Source organism: Colias eurytheme, chromosome 13 (genome assembly GCF_061535395.1).
Source record: "Colias eurytheme isolate Ceu_HAF_F1 chromosome 13, ilColEury1 Martin Lab GWU primary, whole genome shotgun sequence".
NCBI classification, from domain to species: domain Eukaryota; kingdom Metazoa; phylum Arthropoda; class Insecta; order Lepidoptera; family Pieridae; genus Colias; species Colias eurytheme.
In genome coordinates, this window is record NC_142992.1 from 130,394 (window position 1) to 149,315 (window position 18,922).

Below are 18,922 nucleotides of genomic sequence, written 5' to 3' on the forward strand. Positions count from 1 at the left end.
TACTCGCTTTAAGTTTAGCGCATATTATACATTTATGTATATATTTTTTGACTGTTGACTTCACCCTCAGAATCCAAAAACGAGCTCTTAAATAGTTTAACGTGAGTTCCAAACCCCCATGCAATGTTTTCTTGTGCGCATCTGCGATGATTAACGTGGCCAAATCGCTTTCGGAACTAAGAATCATCGGGTGTTTCGAATCTAAAGGTATGTTCGCGTGTCTTATTCTACCGCCCACCCTGAGAATGTGAGCCTCATCTAATATTGGATTCAGAGAAAGGAGTTTGCTGTTTTTGCTTAAATTTCTTTTATTCTTCAACCTTTCTATTTCTTCTGCAAAATCCTTTCTTTGTTCTATTTTTATTATTCTTTTTAATGCATCTTCCATTTCTATTACCTTAATGCCTTTATCAGTTGTAATTTGTCCCCTTTTGTAATTCAAAAATCTTAAAACATACACTATCACTCGTAGCATTTCCTGTAAAGAATCAAATATTTCGAATTTTAGCGTATTTTTAATTGTATCCTCGATTTTTAAATTTAGCATAATAGTATTCTTTCTTTCTAAGTCCGTTGAATCTGGATTACCCTTTGCAAAGGGAATATCATCAGTATGAAGCCATTTTGGCCCATTCCACCATAATTTATTTTTAATTAGATCAGGTAAGTTTTCTCCTCTGCTTGCTATATCCGCAGGATTATTTTCCGATGTTACGTGATGCCATTTTTTATTCCCTATATTATCTATTATCTCAACTACTCGATTGCTCACAAAAACATTCCAACGAGCTGGGTCACCTGTTAACCATGCCATAACTATCTTTGAGTCTGTCCATGCAAAAATTTGATTGTTAGATATTCTAAGTGCTTCTTGAACTTGTTTAAGTAGCCTAGAAAGAATTACAGCTCCACAAAGTTCCAATCTTGGCAAAGAAACTGGTTTAACTGGAGCGACTCTTGCCTTTGCTGCTATCAACCCGGTGTGTATTTGTTTATCATTCATTATTACTCTCAAATACACAGCTGCTGCGTAGGCCACCGTAGAAGCGTCACAAAATCCATGAACAGTGATAGTATTCATCGAATCCTTAAATGTATGTAACCATCTTTTTATTTTCACTTCATTAACCTTTTCTAATCCTTTTCTTAATATTAACCATTCCTTTTTTATTTCAGGTGATGTCTCTTCGTCCCAAGCAACGCCTTGAACCCAGAGTTTTTGGATAATTATTTTTGCAGGAATTATTGTCGGAGCCAAAAAGCCAAGAGGATCGAATAATTTTTGTGCTTCGGCTAATATTATCCTTTTAGTTAGTTTTTCAGGTGTAGTTTTAAATTTTAATTGATCTTAATTCATCGTGGATCCGATTCCAGGTAAGTCCCAAGGTTTTAATTATTCCTTCAGTTTTTATATCTATATTTGTTTCAGAATTAATTTGAAGTGGTTTCAATTGTTGTAAAAACGATTCACTGTTTGATGACCACTTCTTGATCAAAAAGCCACCATTATTTAATATTTGTGTTATTTTGTTTGCAGAATCTACAGCTTCGTCCACCGTGTCTCGTCCAGAAATCAAATCATCTACAAAAAAATCTTCCTTAATTATTTTTGACTCGATATCATAATTTCTACCTTCATCATTAGCTACCTGATGCAAAGTTCGAATGGCCAAGAATGGTGCGGATGCGGTGCCAAAGGTTACTCGCAGCAGTCTATAGTCTCGAACCTCATCACTTGGATTATTTCGCCACAGTATTCTTTGATTATCTTGATGGCCACGCTCAACAATAACTGCTCTGTACATTTTCTCTATGTCGGCAACAAAACAAATTGGTTTCAATCTCCAACGCATAATTAGGTACCTTAAATCTTCTTGCAATGTCGGTCCCACCATCAAGTCGTCGTTAAGGGACACATTATTCAAACCTTTACATGACGCGTCGAAAACTACTCTTGTTTTAGTAGTATCCTTGTCTGTTCTCACGACCGCATGGTGTGGAAGATAGACAGCTGCCGTATCTTTATCGTCCTCGGAAACTTCTTCTAAATGATTCAATTCGAGGTATTCTTGAATCACCTTAGCATAATCATCCTTCAACTCTTTATTCTTTTCAAAGCGCTTCTCTAAATATTCTAGTCTCTTTAAAGCTATTTCTCTTGTTCTCCCTTGAACTACCATAGGTGGGTCTCTTTTCAAAGGCAACTTCACTATATATGTTCCATCTTTAGTTCTCGAATGTGTTGATGAATAAATTTCTTCACAGCGTCTTTCTTCGGGTGTTAATTCACGTTTAGTTATTGGTTCTAGTTCCCACAGTAGTTTCATCATTTCATCTATCTTGACATCTAGACAATGAAGAGAAATAACGTTATTGTTTTCGTATTGTGTGTTTGTTTTTCCAAATATAATCCAACCTAACATTGTATTCTGAGCGCAAGGAGTGTTTGGTGGACCCTTAATTAATTCTCCTAGCATAATTTGTGCGTAAACTTCGACTCCCAATAATAAATCTATCTTCCCGGGCTTGTTGAAACTTGGATCTGCTAAATTTAAGCCCTGAATGTGCGGCCAATCACCAATTGGTATTAACTTATTTGGAAGTTGTGTTGTAAGTCTGGTAGATATAACATACGCATTAACCTTCAGATTAAGTTGATCATCATACCTTGAACCAAGTTCAAGTTGAATCATATGATTTGTTCTTGTTAATGTGGACCCAACACCTGATATTGTTCCATTGACAGGCAACCTTTTTGCCTTTATGTGTTGAGCTGCTCTTTCACTTATAAACGTCGCCTGAGAGCCTTGATCGATCAGAGCACGTAAATATAATACTTGTCCTGACGTCCCCTTGACAGGTAAAATAGCAGTTGCGAGTAACGCCGTAGATGGTTGTGTAGCCATGTGTGAAGTTATTGTAGCATCGCTACCATTGATCTCTTCTAAAATGTCATCTTCTTCATGTTGTTCTTCTACATTAGTATGCAAAGATAATTGTGTCGAGTTTTGATTTTCTTCTTGAGTAAAGCTTTTCTTTCCAGGTTCATGAAGGAGGGAATGATGTCGTTTACCACATATTCTGCACGATGCCTTGTGATTACAATATATAAGTGTATGGCCCGGTACTAAACAATTATAATATAAACCTTTTAATTTTGCGAAGGCGCTGCGTTCTTTCGGTTGTAGTTTCCCGTATTCCTTACAATGACTAAGAATATGATTATCTTTGTTACAAAAAATACAAATTTTATCATTAATATTCGCGACATGATATGAGCGTTCTTTTAAAGTTCTATTGCCTGTCGTTGTTAACTCTAAAGCATGAATTCTTCCTTCTAAGAACGTAACCAAATTATTGAAAGTAGGAAATACATCAGATGTTAAGTTAAGAGTTGAACTAACGTAATCTTCCCATTCTTTATGCGTTTCGTGGTCTAATTTTTGAGACGAAATAAACAACAAAATTGGATCCCAAGACTCCGTGCAAATCCCTATATTTTTTAAACCAATAATACATTCTTTAGTTACATCGATAAATGATTTTAACTGACTTGAAGACTGAATTTGAACCTTTTTTTGCATAAATAACTTTTTTAAATATGCATTTAATATTAGTCGCTTATGACTATAACGTTTTTTGAGCGTATCCCAAGCTGGAATATAATTGTTTTCAGTAGTTTGATAATGCTTCAATGTAGCACTAGCTTCGCCTGTTAGACACAATTTTAAATAATGTAGTTTTTGAAAATTATTTAGATGGGTATTATTATGTATTAATGTTATAAAACAGTCCTCAAAAACTTGCCAATTTTCATAACAACCCGAAAATGTTGGTAAATCCATTCTAGGTAATTTAGCTTCCGACGCAACCCACTGCACTTCTCCTTTACAATCCGCTACGGCCGTCGAAGTACTTGAACTCGATTCCAACAAATCCGTTAATTCTGTCTTCAACAAAATGTATTGTTCTTCGCACAATTCATATTCTTCATTTACGAAGTATGGTAATGTTTTCCTTTCCTGTTGCGGTACTAACTTTAGAAGAGATCCATGAAGACCCTTAAACGCTGACCAATAATCGTCTACAACTTGAGATCTCACTTTCAAATATCCCTTTGTTAATCTAGCTTTTGGGGCTTTTTTGTGATTTATTAAAGCCTTTTTAATCAAAGTAGCACAATCCTCCAGTTGTTCTAATAATTGTTCAACCGACGACATAATTACTTTTGTAAATAATTTTGTTGTTAAAACTTATAACTTCAATTGTATGAATCAGTCGCGCGATGACTTGTTGTTTTCACATTCACAATATTGCAAACTATTTGCTCACTGCAACTTATCCGGCTCGATTATGGACCATATTTTATTGCAATAAAGGTTGGTTTTGAACGATGCTTGTGGCTTGAAATAAAAATGCGTCGTAAGTATCATAACACATACTCTTTTTTGAGTACTTGAACCACAGGCTTCCCATGTAGAAGTTTTGGCAATAGGCTTTGAATAGAGTTATTTTTGCCTCTTTGCTACATCGGGCGAACCTGTGGGCCAGCATATTACATTTCGCCGCCAGGGATCTCCTCTCACGCTCAATGTCAACTTGATCATTCAAGTCCTCCGAAACACAGTGTCCGCGATACTTAAACTGTTTTACCCTCTTTAATGCTATTTGGTTTAAGTTGACTACGGGTTCGTAACCAATGTGCTTTCGGGGGACTCCAAAGATCATATAAACACTTTTTGCGACATTATATGATAAGCCATGCTTGGCAGCATACTCCTGGCAGGAATTCAGTAGTTCTCTAATGGAACCTGCAGTGGGTCCTAACAGGACCATATCATCTGCGTAGCTGATGTTATTAACGCATACACCATCTATCCAACAGCCTCCCTTTTTCCTGAGCTCTAATATGAGTTCATTTACATATAGGTTGAAAAGCTTCGGCGAGGTTAAACCTCCCTGCCTCACGCCACACTCCAACCTATGTGAATCGGATAACTCTGTCCCCCACCTAACATTGTTCACTTGATTTGCATACCAAAATTGCAGTACACTTATCAACTCCCTTTGTACTCCCGCCTTCTCCATCTTTTCCCACAGTATATCATAAGATACAAGGTCAAAAGCCTTAGAAAGATCGAGAAAGCAGGCGTACACTGGGGTTCTTCTGCTAGTATAGTATTGAATAGTTTGTTTTAGGCAGAGTATCGCACTTTCTGTTGATAGACCTGGTTGAAAGCCGAATTGGGCATCATCCAGGTTCAGCGCTTCGCCAAGACATTTATCAAACAAACTATCCAAAACCTTAGCTGCTATGGTGGCCAGTGATATTGGTCTGTAATTTGACCTATCCGAAATATTGCCAGTTTTGTTTTTGACAATAGGGACCACAATAGTTCTCATCATCTCAGCGGGAATATAAGAATGACTTACACAAAGAGAGTAAAACTTAGCAAGCACTCGGGGCAAGTGCACATCTGCATATCTCAAATGCTCCACACTGAGGCTATCATAGCCCGGTGATTTACCTCTCGTCATCTTATTTATGACACTCGCCACCTGTTTAGCTGAAAAAGTAATAAGATCATTGTTTAGATCTTTATCAAGGCTAAACATTTGCTTGGAAGGTCCCAAAGGTGATGATACCTTAAAGTGATCCCTAAACATATTTGCAATTTCTTTCGGAGTATTGCAGCCCGAATAATGAAGAAAATAAAAATGTTTCTATTATTTCCAAAATAATTCATGCATACAGGATGTGGCATTATGAATGAATAACCTGGTAACTAGGTAGTATTTATGGTTTGCACGTATTTCTAACGTATTTGTGATAGGAGAAACAATTAGGTACCTATTTGATTTTACTATCACCAGGATCGTAACTTTTAACTAGGACCTGAAGCTTGCTTGCGAGTTGAAACCTAAATTTATAAATTTAGATAATCTGCCTCTAGAAACTACAGTCTACTTAGAAGGTAGAATCAATCAAATATTCGAGTAGAAAAATTCTTATTTGATGGATAGAGTCGCGAGAAGATGTTGCCGAATATAATCCCTGTGACATAACTATATAAAAATGTAACGCCAAATGTGTTGCTATAAGCAAATCTGCAAATGCAACTTTCTTATGGTGAGAAAACGTCATGTATCTCGGGCGAAGCCGGAACGGACGATCGGTTCGATTCCCGGTCGATGCAAGTGAATTTTCGAAAATCTTTGAATGCAGTTCTATTCCTTTTTAAAAATAAAGGAATGTTTCCTTTCAGCAAAATTTGCTTTCTTCAGTATTTCAAGTACTTTCCCTCCAGGGCCTATCGAAAATTTCCACACTGTATACTGAGATATTGTTTACATAACATCTAAAAATGTTGTTTAAAAAACATCTATCCAAATTATAAATGTTATTTATGTTTATAAATAACCAAAAAATTATATTATTTCTATTTGCTATTCGCTTCGTTCGTAGTAAAATATTTTTCTATTTATATTAACATCAAGGCTGGAACATACATAGGTATATTTTTCATTTCAATGCTAATCATAATCATAATTCAATGCTTATTATTCTATATCATGGTTATCTTCTGAGGTTATGTCATATTATAAAATCTTTGTGTCACGGTGTTTGTCACCAAACTCTACCTAACAGACGTAAAATATTAAATACCTGCAATTAAAATTTTTGAAATAAAATTTGCTTTAATATTTTTTAATTTATCTCTACTGTCAGGACGACCGCTAAAAGATGCAGTTGAATATTATATTTTCTCCAATGTAAGCGCTATAATAGAAAAAAATCAAGTAGTTATATACTTATATATATATCTGAATAATGAATTTAGTAAAAAATATTGTGCAATAAATTTGAAATTTGCTATGTTGACTTTTCACGAGTGTATGTATGGCAGACCCCCAAGTAGGTATTCACTAGTATTTTAAATAAACATATTGTTATAAATACGAGAGACTAACGATAAATATTTAAGGCAACAGATAATATAAAGGGAAAGCAAACAAGGGAAAATGATAAAAGTAGTAGCCATATCAGTGTATAGTTAAAAATATTGTATACTAGAGGTCCGCCCCGGCTTCGCCCGTGGTACATATTTCGCAATAAAAGGTAGCCTATGTCCTTTCTCGGGTATCAAAATATCTCCATACCAAATTTCATGCAAATTGGTTCAGTAGTTTAGGCGTAATTGAGTAACAGACAGACAGACAGAGTTACTTTCGCATTTATAATATTAGTATGGATACGTTGCAGGAAAATAGATAACAGGGTAATTGTTGGCAAAGGAGCTGGAGGCCCCCTGATGGTTAGCGCCACCACTGCCATGAACATTTGCACTGGCTCACGGACCGCTGGCTCCCCAATCACCTAATGGTTAGGGAGCCAGGTGCAAATTTGGTTAACTATTTCCTCTCAAGAGATAATTCGTCAGACGCATGAGAGTATAGTATTATAAAGCCTCGTGAACGTCAGCTGGCGCTCGGTTGGGGGGGTGAGCGGTTGTAGCCTCCCACGCACATAGGAAAAAAATACATTCATTCATTCATTTCCTCTCAGCTAAAAATTTGTCAAATTGTAGCTAACCCAATATCTCAACGAAAAAAAATAGTCAGCTGGTTACAACATGGTGTATTATACGTCAGCTGGTGTCTCGAACATGAAAGTTAAATTTAAAGAAAAATTTATTTTCCGTTATTTCCTCTCAAACAAAAATTTACCTGATGATAGCTTATATGTAACTGTGGATAAATATATATGTCAGCTGGCTGTATCTTGGTGGAAAAACCGTCAGCTGATACGGGAGGCTACAACCGCTCTTCCCCCCAACCGAGCTCCAGCTGACTTTCACGAGGCTTCATAATACTATACTTTGATGCATTTTACTAATTACCGCTTGAGAGGAACTTGGTCATAAAATCTGCTGCTGGCTCCCGGACCATAACGAAACAGTAGAATTCGCATGATACTATATCACGCTGCTTTTCTGTGATGCAATCTGGCTCTGTGGCCGAAGCGTGCTTGACTCCCACATACTAGAATAATGACGACTTTTAAGACTAAATAGAAGTCGAATAGTCTTGTCTAAACGTCATTTTACTAAAAAAGTTTAAAAATCCACATATTCATTAGAATTTGAACTTTCTCTAAGTTCAAAAACTTAATCCATAAGTTGATAAGGCATGAGTCAGTTGATAAGACGAGCCTAGCTAAATCCGGCGCGGGCCGCTCGCTATTTGCGGAACAAAGCGATGTGGGTCGACATTCCGCTATCGGCGGATGCTGACATTTGCGTAATCTTCGCTATTGCTCTTTTTAACGTGCTCCCGGAATTTATAGGGTAAAGGTGTAGTGTTGGGAAAGTCTAGGTGCAATAATGCAGTAGGGTTGGGTATTTCCAATCTCTTAAATAGATGCTTTAGAAGCTTATTAAAAGTTTTGTATTCAGCTTGTTTATATGCGAAGCAAGCCAACATGTAGGTAATAATTACATGTAACGTGATGATAAATGTCATGAGCATGTAATATCTTATTATGATAATTTTTATTTTAAACATCTATTATAATGAATACTACATATAATAGGTTCAAATATTTTTCGTTCATATTCATAAAATGTTATGTCACTGATATATTTGATAAACAATAATTCCGCATATGCAAAAATACCTACTAAGTATTAGCTATACAAACCAACTTCCCTATTCTTCGAAATCATTTCCATTACCTACCTATACGATAATAATTTCAACCAAAATTAAAGTATCGTTCAACAACTATAATCATTAAAGAGCAAATGGATAATAAACTCTCAGTGAAGCTCCTTGAAATCTATAAATTGAAATTAAACAGAACACTTAACCTAGATACGATTTAATTATATGTAATAATAAAATGAATAGTTTTATCTCAATTGATTTGCGAGGTGCTAATCGTTCAAACGTTCGTAGTTAAAAAGATTATGATTTTACTGTTAATTATTAAGTTTAAAGGTGATAAGAATAATACGTGAATAATCTACTAGTTAGATACGTGAAATCTGTCATCTTACTAACATAATAATATTATGTTTCGATGCGTTCGAGTTTAAGGCATCTAGAATGTCCAATCATGTTATTTTAACTTCTCATACCTACCAAATTTAGTCATGTAGTAGGTACTTTCACAATTCGTTATGACACACTTATTAATTGATATTTTAATTATAATTCATGATAGAACGTTTGAAAATTTTAGTTAAATACAAATTAAATTTATCTCATCCACCTATTTCATTCCCAGAGTATATACTCTTGTGTTTGTATGTGTGTATTTACATATGTAAATACATTATTTATATAGGTTGTATGTGTGTATTTACATTTACATATGTACAAACTATATAAATAATACACAATTATGAGTGAAACGATTGCCAACATTTACATTGTCCATTCAGGTAGAGCCGTCATCCATCTTCCGGGATGAAAGGAATCTGCCTAATTATGTCTTTTGCGTCAATGCAATCATCGCGCCCGTTCAAACATTACGAACCAAATCATTTGAGCAATTGTCGCATCGAGAGATATGCAACTTTCATTGGTTTGATGATAGATGTGGAATGAACAGGAAACCTTAACTGTTAGGATACTGTAAACCTGTGGATATATCGCAGTCATCTGGTCGAATTTGCTATTATTATATAGCGCGTTCATTGAATAAAAAAAAATTGCAGATTCAACCAGATGTCGGCGATAGAATATACACTGTGTCTTTATGAAAAGCACTTTTGTTCCAAATTATAAAAAATGATGTTTTGTGTTCTTATTTTTAGATTTGTTGACGACATTAGCTACGAGTTTGTGAGATAGAATATCAAGGAAAGCTATAAAATGCGGAAGACTAGTACCTAACTGTGACAATAAGATTTTCTTTCAACTTATAGATATTTTTCAATCGCAAAGGTATATTTTCAGCGTAACTATCTACTAAATGTGTTATTTTTTATGTTCATAACCGTTTTTTTAAAACCATATGGTGTTAGCCTATAATTAATTGTTGCACTTGATATGTTAAATTGTATTCTCTTTGTATGTCTTTAATAAGTGTTAACAATTATTTTTGGCTATCCTTTGTAACAAATAAATAAATTTATAAGCATAAATATCGCCTGAAGTAATGCTAAGTATATATGGTGTTACGTTTTATTTTATTTATGAAGGTAAAGCTCATTGATCAAGGGATGAAACTAAATAAAACAATGTAGTTTACCGAGCTGCGTTTATTACACTACGAAAAAATTCATGACAATCTATTTCAGATCTTTAGGGGAAAACAATGTGATAAAACATTAAACAAAGACCCAAATCTACTTTTACGACTTTTAATTATGCTAAATACTATTTTGTAAAGACAAAATATGTTTAAAAAGTCACTGACACATATAAAATAATAACATAGTATTTAGTAACAATATCAAAACTGTAGGTAATTACTGGAGCGAACCATACAATTTTGCGTAGTTTACACGAGCGCGGAGACTCACCGCGATCATATGTTTACGAGAAAAACAAATGAAATAAATAGCGATCAATTACACGCTATCAATAAGGAGTACGTCAGAAATAACATCGTCCGACAAACTTAACAGGCGAATTCTTGGCATCCGCTCGTGACGCCAGATTTTTGTTGAGAGTCCAACGCTGCGTTGCTAGGAGATATGGGAGCTCTAAATGTCTAGAATAATTAGTGCCCTAGGTCCTAAGGGCTTGGTGGCTGTCTTACCCTATTACTTCCTGTAAATTCATTCATTAATTCATTTATAGAACAACATTGGTTCACTTGTTATTAATTTCTTATAGCTACGAGTAGGTATGTTACTAGGTAACATAGGTACCTACTCGTAGCGAATTTACTAAGTATTTTTTTGCCTTCACAACTAAGTGGGTACCTTAGGTGCTATTACAACAGCTGTATTGACTGAGTAGCATTTTCGTTGTGAAGGACTTATGTCTGAAAAAGGTCTAAGTACAACTCCCTAGCCTCCCTCTTGGATAGCACTACATACCTACATATTATCCACAAGATAAAGTAGGATTCGTAATAAATTCAGCGTCCGCTCCGGCTTCGCCGTGGTACATAATATTATAATAAAACTTACAGATCACATATAATATATCCAAAAGTAAAAGATTTTTTAAAATCAGTTAAGTAGTTTCTGAGATTGGCGTGTTCAAACAAACAAACTTTTCATAATTATTTATAGATGTCTGTCCGTCGATCTTTCGACACTGAGGCTTCTATTACAACCATTATTTATGCGTGATAGTTAAAAATATCTACCGTAAACTATAAAACATCTCATGAAGCAGGTGACGAGGGGTTTAATAGTCAAAACGTAGGAAAATGACGCCGTAAAATGTTTCATGTTTCGTATGCGTAAAATAATTTTTATAAAGATCCATTATATTATAGATTTTTCCCTACCAACATTAATATACTTATAATTTCTATTCTATCCAGAAGCGTAGCGTGCCTTGGCGGGGCCCCGTATAAAAATTTGTTTGGGGGCCCTTAGGAAGGGTAAAGATTTCTCACAAAAGCGCACGTTGGGGGCCCCCGCGCCAAGGGGGCATAATTGATACGGCAGATACGGCGGTAGCTACGCCCCTGATTCTATCTATATCAAATCCTATAATATTCTACTGCAATTAAATATTATATTTTTATTTAAGCCTTAAAGGAACACATATTTAAGATTTTATAAAACTAGTATGGTCAAAAGAAAATTTTTTTTTACCCGACTGCCATCTGCGATGCTGCAGATGGACGGATTTTTACTTAGGAAGTGTTGTGAGTCGTTTCAATCAACAGAGGGTAGTTACATAGGTTACCCACTACATAAGTTACTTAGTAGTCTAATATAAATAAATAAATAAATGATGCTATGATATCAATTATTGTTTTCGAGGTAATCATTATGAATAATATTTAAATTATTTCATTTATAGTTACAATTTAAAGTTTGGGGGACAATGTTACTCGCGTCCGTAGGAAGAAACTCATGAGTCCCTACACGTGTCCCCTGGGTAGTGCTAAATGAGTAACCGTAACTTTTCTGGTGGGAGACAGTTGTCCTGGCTAGTTACCACCCACCTGGCAAAGCCATGTCGCCAAGCGATTCGTCGTGTTCCGGCATGATGCCAGGTGAAGCCCGTATTGAAGCAATTAGGTCTAGACAGTTGCCCTGTGTCAATGAGCAGATCCCTATGCATTAGTGTTTCTGCACCGGACACCTAGTCTTGGAGGGTAGCGGGATCCGAAGAAACGGTTCTCCGCTGGCCGACCGCAGGTTGTAGGGGGCCCAAGTAGCGGGTTAGCCACTCGTGAAAGGCTGCCCCGCCGCCTGCGCATAATCCTGGATTGGCTCCAACGTGCCGGTTGGCGACCGGACGAGAGGACCCGTTGGCGATATCCAGGGGGTTTCGGGCGTCCCCGCGGTCTCCAAACTAGGTATCCACTAGTGTAGCACCTGATGTTTTTTAGGTTGCTTTTGACACTTAGCCTCGTCTATCTGCTAATTGTTTCTGCCTATTCACAAATCACACTTCAAATAGCAACCATGAAAAAAAGTCATAAAAGAAACAAGTATATACAGCGGCAGCACTTCCTCTCGCTTAATGTGCACCTTTCTAATATCCGGGGTCTGCACTCTAATATCCTACCAGTCCACCATCACCTTGAGACAGAAAAGCCCCACTTATTTTTCCTTACGGAGACGCAGATTAGTTGTCCTGCAGACGCGTCATACCTCGGGTATCCTGGATACCTTCTTGAACATAAGTTCCTACCAAAAGCCGGTACCTGCGTGTATGTTCGCGACGATATCTGTGCTCAACGTCTTCCTTATCTTGAAGATCCAAACTTCTCCGTTCTTTGGCTCATAGTGGAAACTAAATTGGAAAAAATTATTTACGCCAGTGTTTACCGGTCGCACAGCGGTGATGTGGAGACTACTAGGCTCTTCAACTATCTGAGTGAGTCAATAGACGAGGCCCAATTCCGGTTTCCCAGCGCTCAAATCGTCGTTTTAGGGGACTTTAACGCTTGCCACAGCGAATGGTTATTCCCCTTCCTGAAGACAGATCATGCTGGGAGAGAGGCCTTTAACTTCGCAACTTCTTATAACCTCTCCCAGTTGGTCAAAGAGGCAACTCGTATACCGGATATTATAGGCCATACAGCTAACTGCTTGGATCTGCTACTTACTACTGACCCAGACCGCTATACGGTAGAGGTTTCAGCTCCGCTCGGTACCTCCGACCACTGTTTAGTAAAAACTGTCTCAACTTACTCTCCTCCAGACTTCACAACTAAGGGAAAGAGACGAGTTTGGAGATACAAATTAGCGGACTGGGATGAGATGCGTAACTTTTTCTCTTCCTATCCTTGGCGGCAGGTTTGTTTTGCATCCAAAGATCCCTCAAACTGTGCGAATAGTGTCACTGATGTTATTCGTCAAGGTATGGAGTTTTTTATCCCCTTTTATGACGTTAACATCGATGCAAAAGCTCGACCCTGGTTCAACGCGGAATGTGCCGCAGCTGAAAAGAGTAAGCAAACTGCATATCGTGCCTGGGTCGATGCTCGAATTCATAAAGCCTCAGATTTAGGTGAAAAAAAGAAAGCATTTAACAAAGCCGCCAAGTCATGCAAAAAATCTCTCAGAAAGGCAAGGTTCCAACACATTCGCAGTATTGGAAACAAACTCTCATCTTATCCTGCTGGTAGTAAGGCTTTTTGGTCGCTTGCGAAAGTAGTTGAGTCAAACTTTTCCCGTTCCTCACTCCCACCACTGTTGAGACCAGATGGATCACTTGCTCATACTGCTAAAGAGAAAGCTGACACATTTGCTACGCTCTTTGCTGATAATTCACGTCTTGATTCCTCGAATATAACACCTCCCTCAATTCCTCACTGTGGCTCAGATATGCCTGCTATACGAATTAGGCAAAGGGATGTTTTGAATGTTATGCGTGGTCTTGACGTGAACAAAGCAAGTGGACCGGATGGTATTCCAGCAGTGGTCCTAAGGGCGTGCGCACCCGAACTATCTCCTGTTTTAACGCGCTTATTTCGGCTGTCTCTTGAATCAGGAAAAGTTCCTAAGTCCTGGAAGCTTGCAAACGTGCAACCTGTGCCTAAAAAAGGCAGCCGTGCAGACCCCACAAACTATCGACCGATCTCAATAACCTCCATACTCTGCAAGATTATGGAGCGTGTATTGAATTATCGGCTCCTCGCGTACCTTGAGATCAATGACGTTCTTAATGACCGGCAATACGGCTTTCGAAGGAACAGGTCGACTGGCGATCTCTTGGTTCACGCTACACATATTTGGGGAGAAGCCATCGAAAATCACGGGGAGGCACTTGCTGTCTCCCTTGATATATCGAAGGCTTTCGATAAAGTCTGGCACGCTGGCCTCTTAAGTAAGCTTCCTTCATACGGAATACCCCCCGCCCTCTGCACTTGGATAGCCGACTTCCTGAGTGAGCGATACATCCAAGTGGTTATCGACGGATGCAAGTCTGACCCCCTGGATATAAACGCGGGTGTTCCTCAGGGGTCTGTTCTTTCTGCAACGCTTTTCTTATTGCATATTAATGATATGCTTGGGCCTAACATCTTTGGGTACGCTGACGACAGTACCGTTGTTGAAAGATACCTATCTAGTGCAGCAGCGACGAAGGATTCGATAACGTCTGAAAGAGGTGCGATGATTCAGCGCTTAAACAACACATTACAGGTTATATCAGAGTGGGGTGATGCCAACCTAGTAAAATTCAATGCGTCCAAAACACAAGCTTGCTTATTCACAGCGAAAAAGAGTTCACTCCATCTTACTCCAACTTTTCGCGGTGTGCCAATTGAAGTGTCCGACAGTCTGCAGTTGCTTGGTGTCACAGTATCATCGGACCTCAACTTCAAGCAGTTCATCGAGTCAAAAGCCCAATTGGCTGCAAAAAAGCTCGGCATTTTGGCTAAAGTAAGACGATATTTCACACCTGACCAACTTCTCAGATTATACCAAGCCCAAGTGCGGTCGTGTGTCGAGTACTGCAGTCATATATGGGCAGGTGCTGCCAAAACTCATCTAGGGGCCCTAGATTCGATGGAAAAGCGCGCGAAAAAACTTATAGGAGATCCAAGTCTGCTAAAGAAGAAGCTCCTTACTCTTGAGCACCGAAGAAAAATAGCTTGCCTATCGGTCTTCTATAGGCTTCACTTCGGCGAATGCGGATCCGAGCTGCACAGCCTTGTACCGCCTTCTCCTTTCCACTTAAGAACTTCGCGACGAACGGCCGGTTTCCACCCCTTCGTGGTTGACATCCCTCGAGTGCGCACCAAGCGTTATCAAAACACTTTTCTCATCAAAACTGCGAAGGAGTGGAATTCCCTTCCTCCTGCTGTGTTTCCCAATGAGTACAATTTGGATTTATTTAAGAAAAGAGTGAATAGGCTATACCTCTCTGATCAGGCATGCTAACCAAATGGACCGCATTTGCGCTTAACATCAGGCGAGATCGCGGTCAAATGCCTGAACAGTTTTTGAATAAAAAAAAAAAAAAAAAAAAAAAAAAAAAAGTTAAGAGAATAAATGAATTGTAATTGTTCTGAAAAAAAAATGTGTGACAAATGTAAATAATTTCCTCATGTAAAGCTATTTCACACATAGTACATATATCTCGATGATTTCACAACGTAACCCAGCTCAGTTCGAACTCGCTCCGATCCCATCAGCTGTGAATCTATTTTTATCTTTCACAATTTAAGATAAATAGCTTTTATTGCTTTAAATGCTACGAACTGTTTGCTCTCAGTTCATTTTTCTTTTTAGTAAAATATGTTATTTGAACGTACCTTTAAAAGAAAAGTAATGTAAAAGCATTGTAAAAGGACTACTTATGACCTACTTTTAGCCACAGCATGAATAGCCGGACCGATTTTCTACTTCTAATTTATTATTCTGTTTGTCCCCGCGCTTAAGGTCCGCGATAGAAGCTATATAAGGATCTTATGAAGTAATCTGCACCAAGAAGTAAAAAAATAAGAATGTTTATACTTCACGCGCTTGACAGTTGGCGCTAAGACAGTACAAAATCTGTAAGTTCACCGAGTTTTCAATCTATACTAATATTATAAAGCTGAAGATTTTGTTTGTTAGTTTGAACGCGCTAATCTCGGGAACTACTGGTCCGATTTTAAAAATTGTTTCGGTATTGGATAGCCCATTTATCGAGGAAGGCTATATATATATATCATCACGCTAAGACCAACAGCGCACTGCGGGTAATACCGCAGAGCATAGCTAGTAAAAAAATAATAGTTAAATTTAATTGTTATTTATTTATTAGTTACATTTTAATTTTACATAGGTAACTAACTACATCATAATATACCAAAGAACTGTCCTGTGGTTCTTACGCGACAACCCTCCATCGATTTTCATCTTCAATATCCACTGATTCTCAATACCTACCTTCAGATATACATGAAGAATGTTGTAAAATATGGAAGATGTAATATCACCATGGAGGAACACAATTTTCATTACCTCGTACCTACCTAGGTACCGTTAGATACCCGTTGAAAAGATTTGAAGTTGAAGATATATTTAACTGCAATAGCGTTAACAATATCAATTTTTTATTTATTAAAATAAATATTCGGTGTCAGTGTGTGTAGTCTCAAATATGATTTGTAAATGTTTTTTGGCAGCGAGCCAACTGCCGGCACGGGAGTTCGATTCCACAAAAATATACCTTCCTTCTTAAATAAGAAAAAAAAGATAATCTAGTTTGCGAAAATGAAGTTTGACATTAATATTTTGAATGTGACATATAATTTGGCCGTGTATACTTTGCTTCGTTGAAATCTAAATTGATTCGAAATAATTAATGTTAAAGTTCGACTTCAGACTGTTAAAGGCTCAATATATTTTTTTTTTTTGAAAAAAAACGACGTGTGTCACTCGGGGACTGCCGCGGTAAAGCTATTACATAGCATGCTTCAAGCCACACCTCCGTGTCCGTCGGAGTGGGGAGCGTGAGGTTTTTTCGTTACGGAATTTCTGGATTCGGTCCCCGCGCTCAAGGCCCGCGATAGAAGCTATGCAATAGCTTAAAAAATTCGGATTTCTTAATTTCAATAGCAGCCGAAAGCTGCGAAAGTATCACTATTGGTTTGGATTCTTTTTTAAATGAAATATCTGACGTGCAAACATATTTGGACTCATGATGATCATTATGAATTATAGCAGGTAAACAAGTTTACTATTTGCTTATGCATGGGTAGTTTAAGACTGGAAAACATTTCCACAATTCATAAGTTTGTGATGAATTTCACACAACCGATCTTTGAGAACAGATTAGTTAATCTATCCAAATATTACATAACAGAGCATCAAACATCCATTTAAACGGCCAATTACAATAGAATTTAAACAGTCATGGTGTCTATTACTCTTAGCTAAAGATAAGAACAACACAGATTAAAAATAAATTGTCGCAACAGAAATAAAATGCGGCACAAGAGCGCTTCATGGCGGCTTCGTGCAAAGTTTTTCCTACGACAGTTACCGGCGATCTCGTGTCTATTTCAAGAAATTTATATCTTGTTATTTTCGTTGTATTCTCTACGTTTTCAAGGATTCAAGAGTTGTATGTCACTCCACGTCTAACTAGAGTATACTTTCTGTTACACGTTTGATGATCCGAATTCTCATGCGAAATGCTGGAGAATTTGAAATACATTTTGCTTTAATGCATTGCACAGAAAATGCTCATTCGATGGATCGTATTATTGTGTATGTTAGTAATGAAGATGAATATATTTTGTTGTTTTAAGTTCTGGATTTTGCTGTAATTCGGTAAACAAATATAACTTGGTCGAAAATCGGCTATTTTTCTATTGCTATAAAATCTTATAAATAATAAAGTTTCTGCTTATTATACTGTATACAATTGAACTAAGCAATTGAACATCACTAATCGTTATAAGTTAGAACTCCATATTTAGTCAATATCTAAGCAAGCGAATATTACTTTCCAAAAGCTTACCTAAAGGAAATAACTCTTACTTTGGACAGCCATAGAATTGTTAGTAAGATTTCGAGTATATAAGAAAGGACTAAATTAAAAATATATATAACACTTGTAGGTACTATATTCAATATCCATATTATTTTCTGAATTCATTCACCCTTTGCTTCATCAATATCAAGCGAGAATCGGATACTTTCTACCACAACTTTTTCTCAAAAAGTAGAGATTTCTTTAACATTTCAAATAATTTCAACGTACAAAGTAAATAAATATTTTAACGACAAACTGGATAATAATTTATCCGTCGTTAATATTAAGTTGCAATGAGTCACAGTTATTTCTCTCTGCGCTATTTTGGACGGAGATTACATCTCATAACACATTTCTCATCAAACGAATTATTTTTACAACTCGTTAATGAAGTTTTTACAATTTTGTAATTCGTGAATGTACTGTTTCGGGCAGTTAAAAGATTGTATGATAAAGAACATTAGAAAAAAGCTTTGTGAATGTGAAAAAAAATCGCATATTATGGAAATGAATTAGTAGTTTACAATATCGATACATTATTTTTGACATTAAGTATTATGTTATGTCGTGTAGGTATTTAAATGTTTTAGCAGAGGAAATAATTTCTACTAAATTATTTACCTACTTTAAAAATAATTGAACAATTCATTCATATACCAAGACTTGTTGAATTTATCTTCTACGACTACGTACGTTTAAAACTTCACATGTAAACTAATAAAAATGATCTTAAAATATTCATCTGAAATCTATGAATCTAATCGTCATTTCCCTCATTTATAGCCAATTAATAATGAAA

General features: G+C 36.8%; 1 protein-coding gene across 1 annotated transcript; it reads right to left on the minus strand.

Moving 5' to 3' along the window:
• Window positions 1-1,331: 1,331 nt before the first annotated feature.
• LOC149903156 (uncharacterized) lies at window positions 1,332-4,351 on the minus strand. The gene has a single exon (XM_090108495.1). The coding sequence runs from the start codon at window positions 4,218-4,220 to the stop codon at window positions 1,332-1,334; it is 2,889 nt and encodes a 962-aa protein (XP_089964621.1). The 5' UTR covers window positions 4,221-4,351.
• Window positions 4,352-18,922: the final 14,571 nt, after the last annotated feature.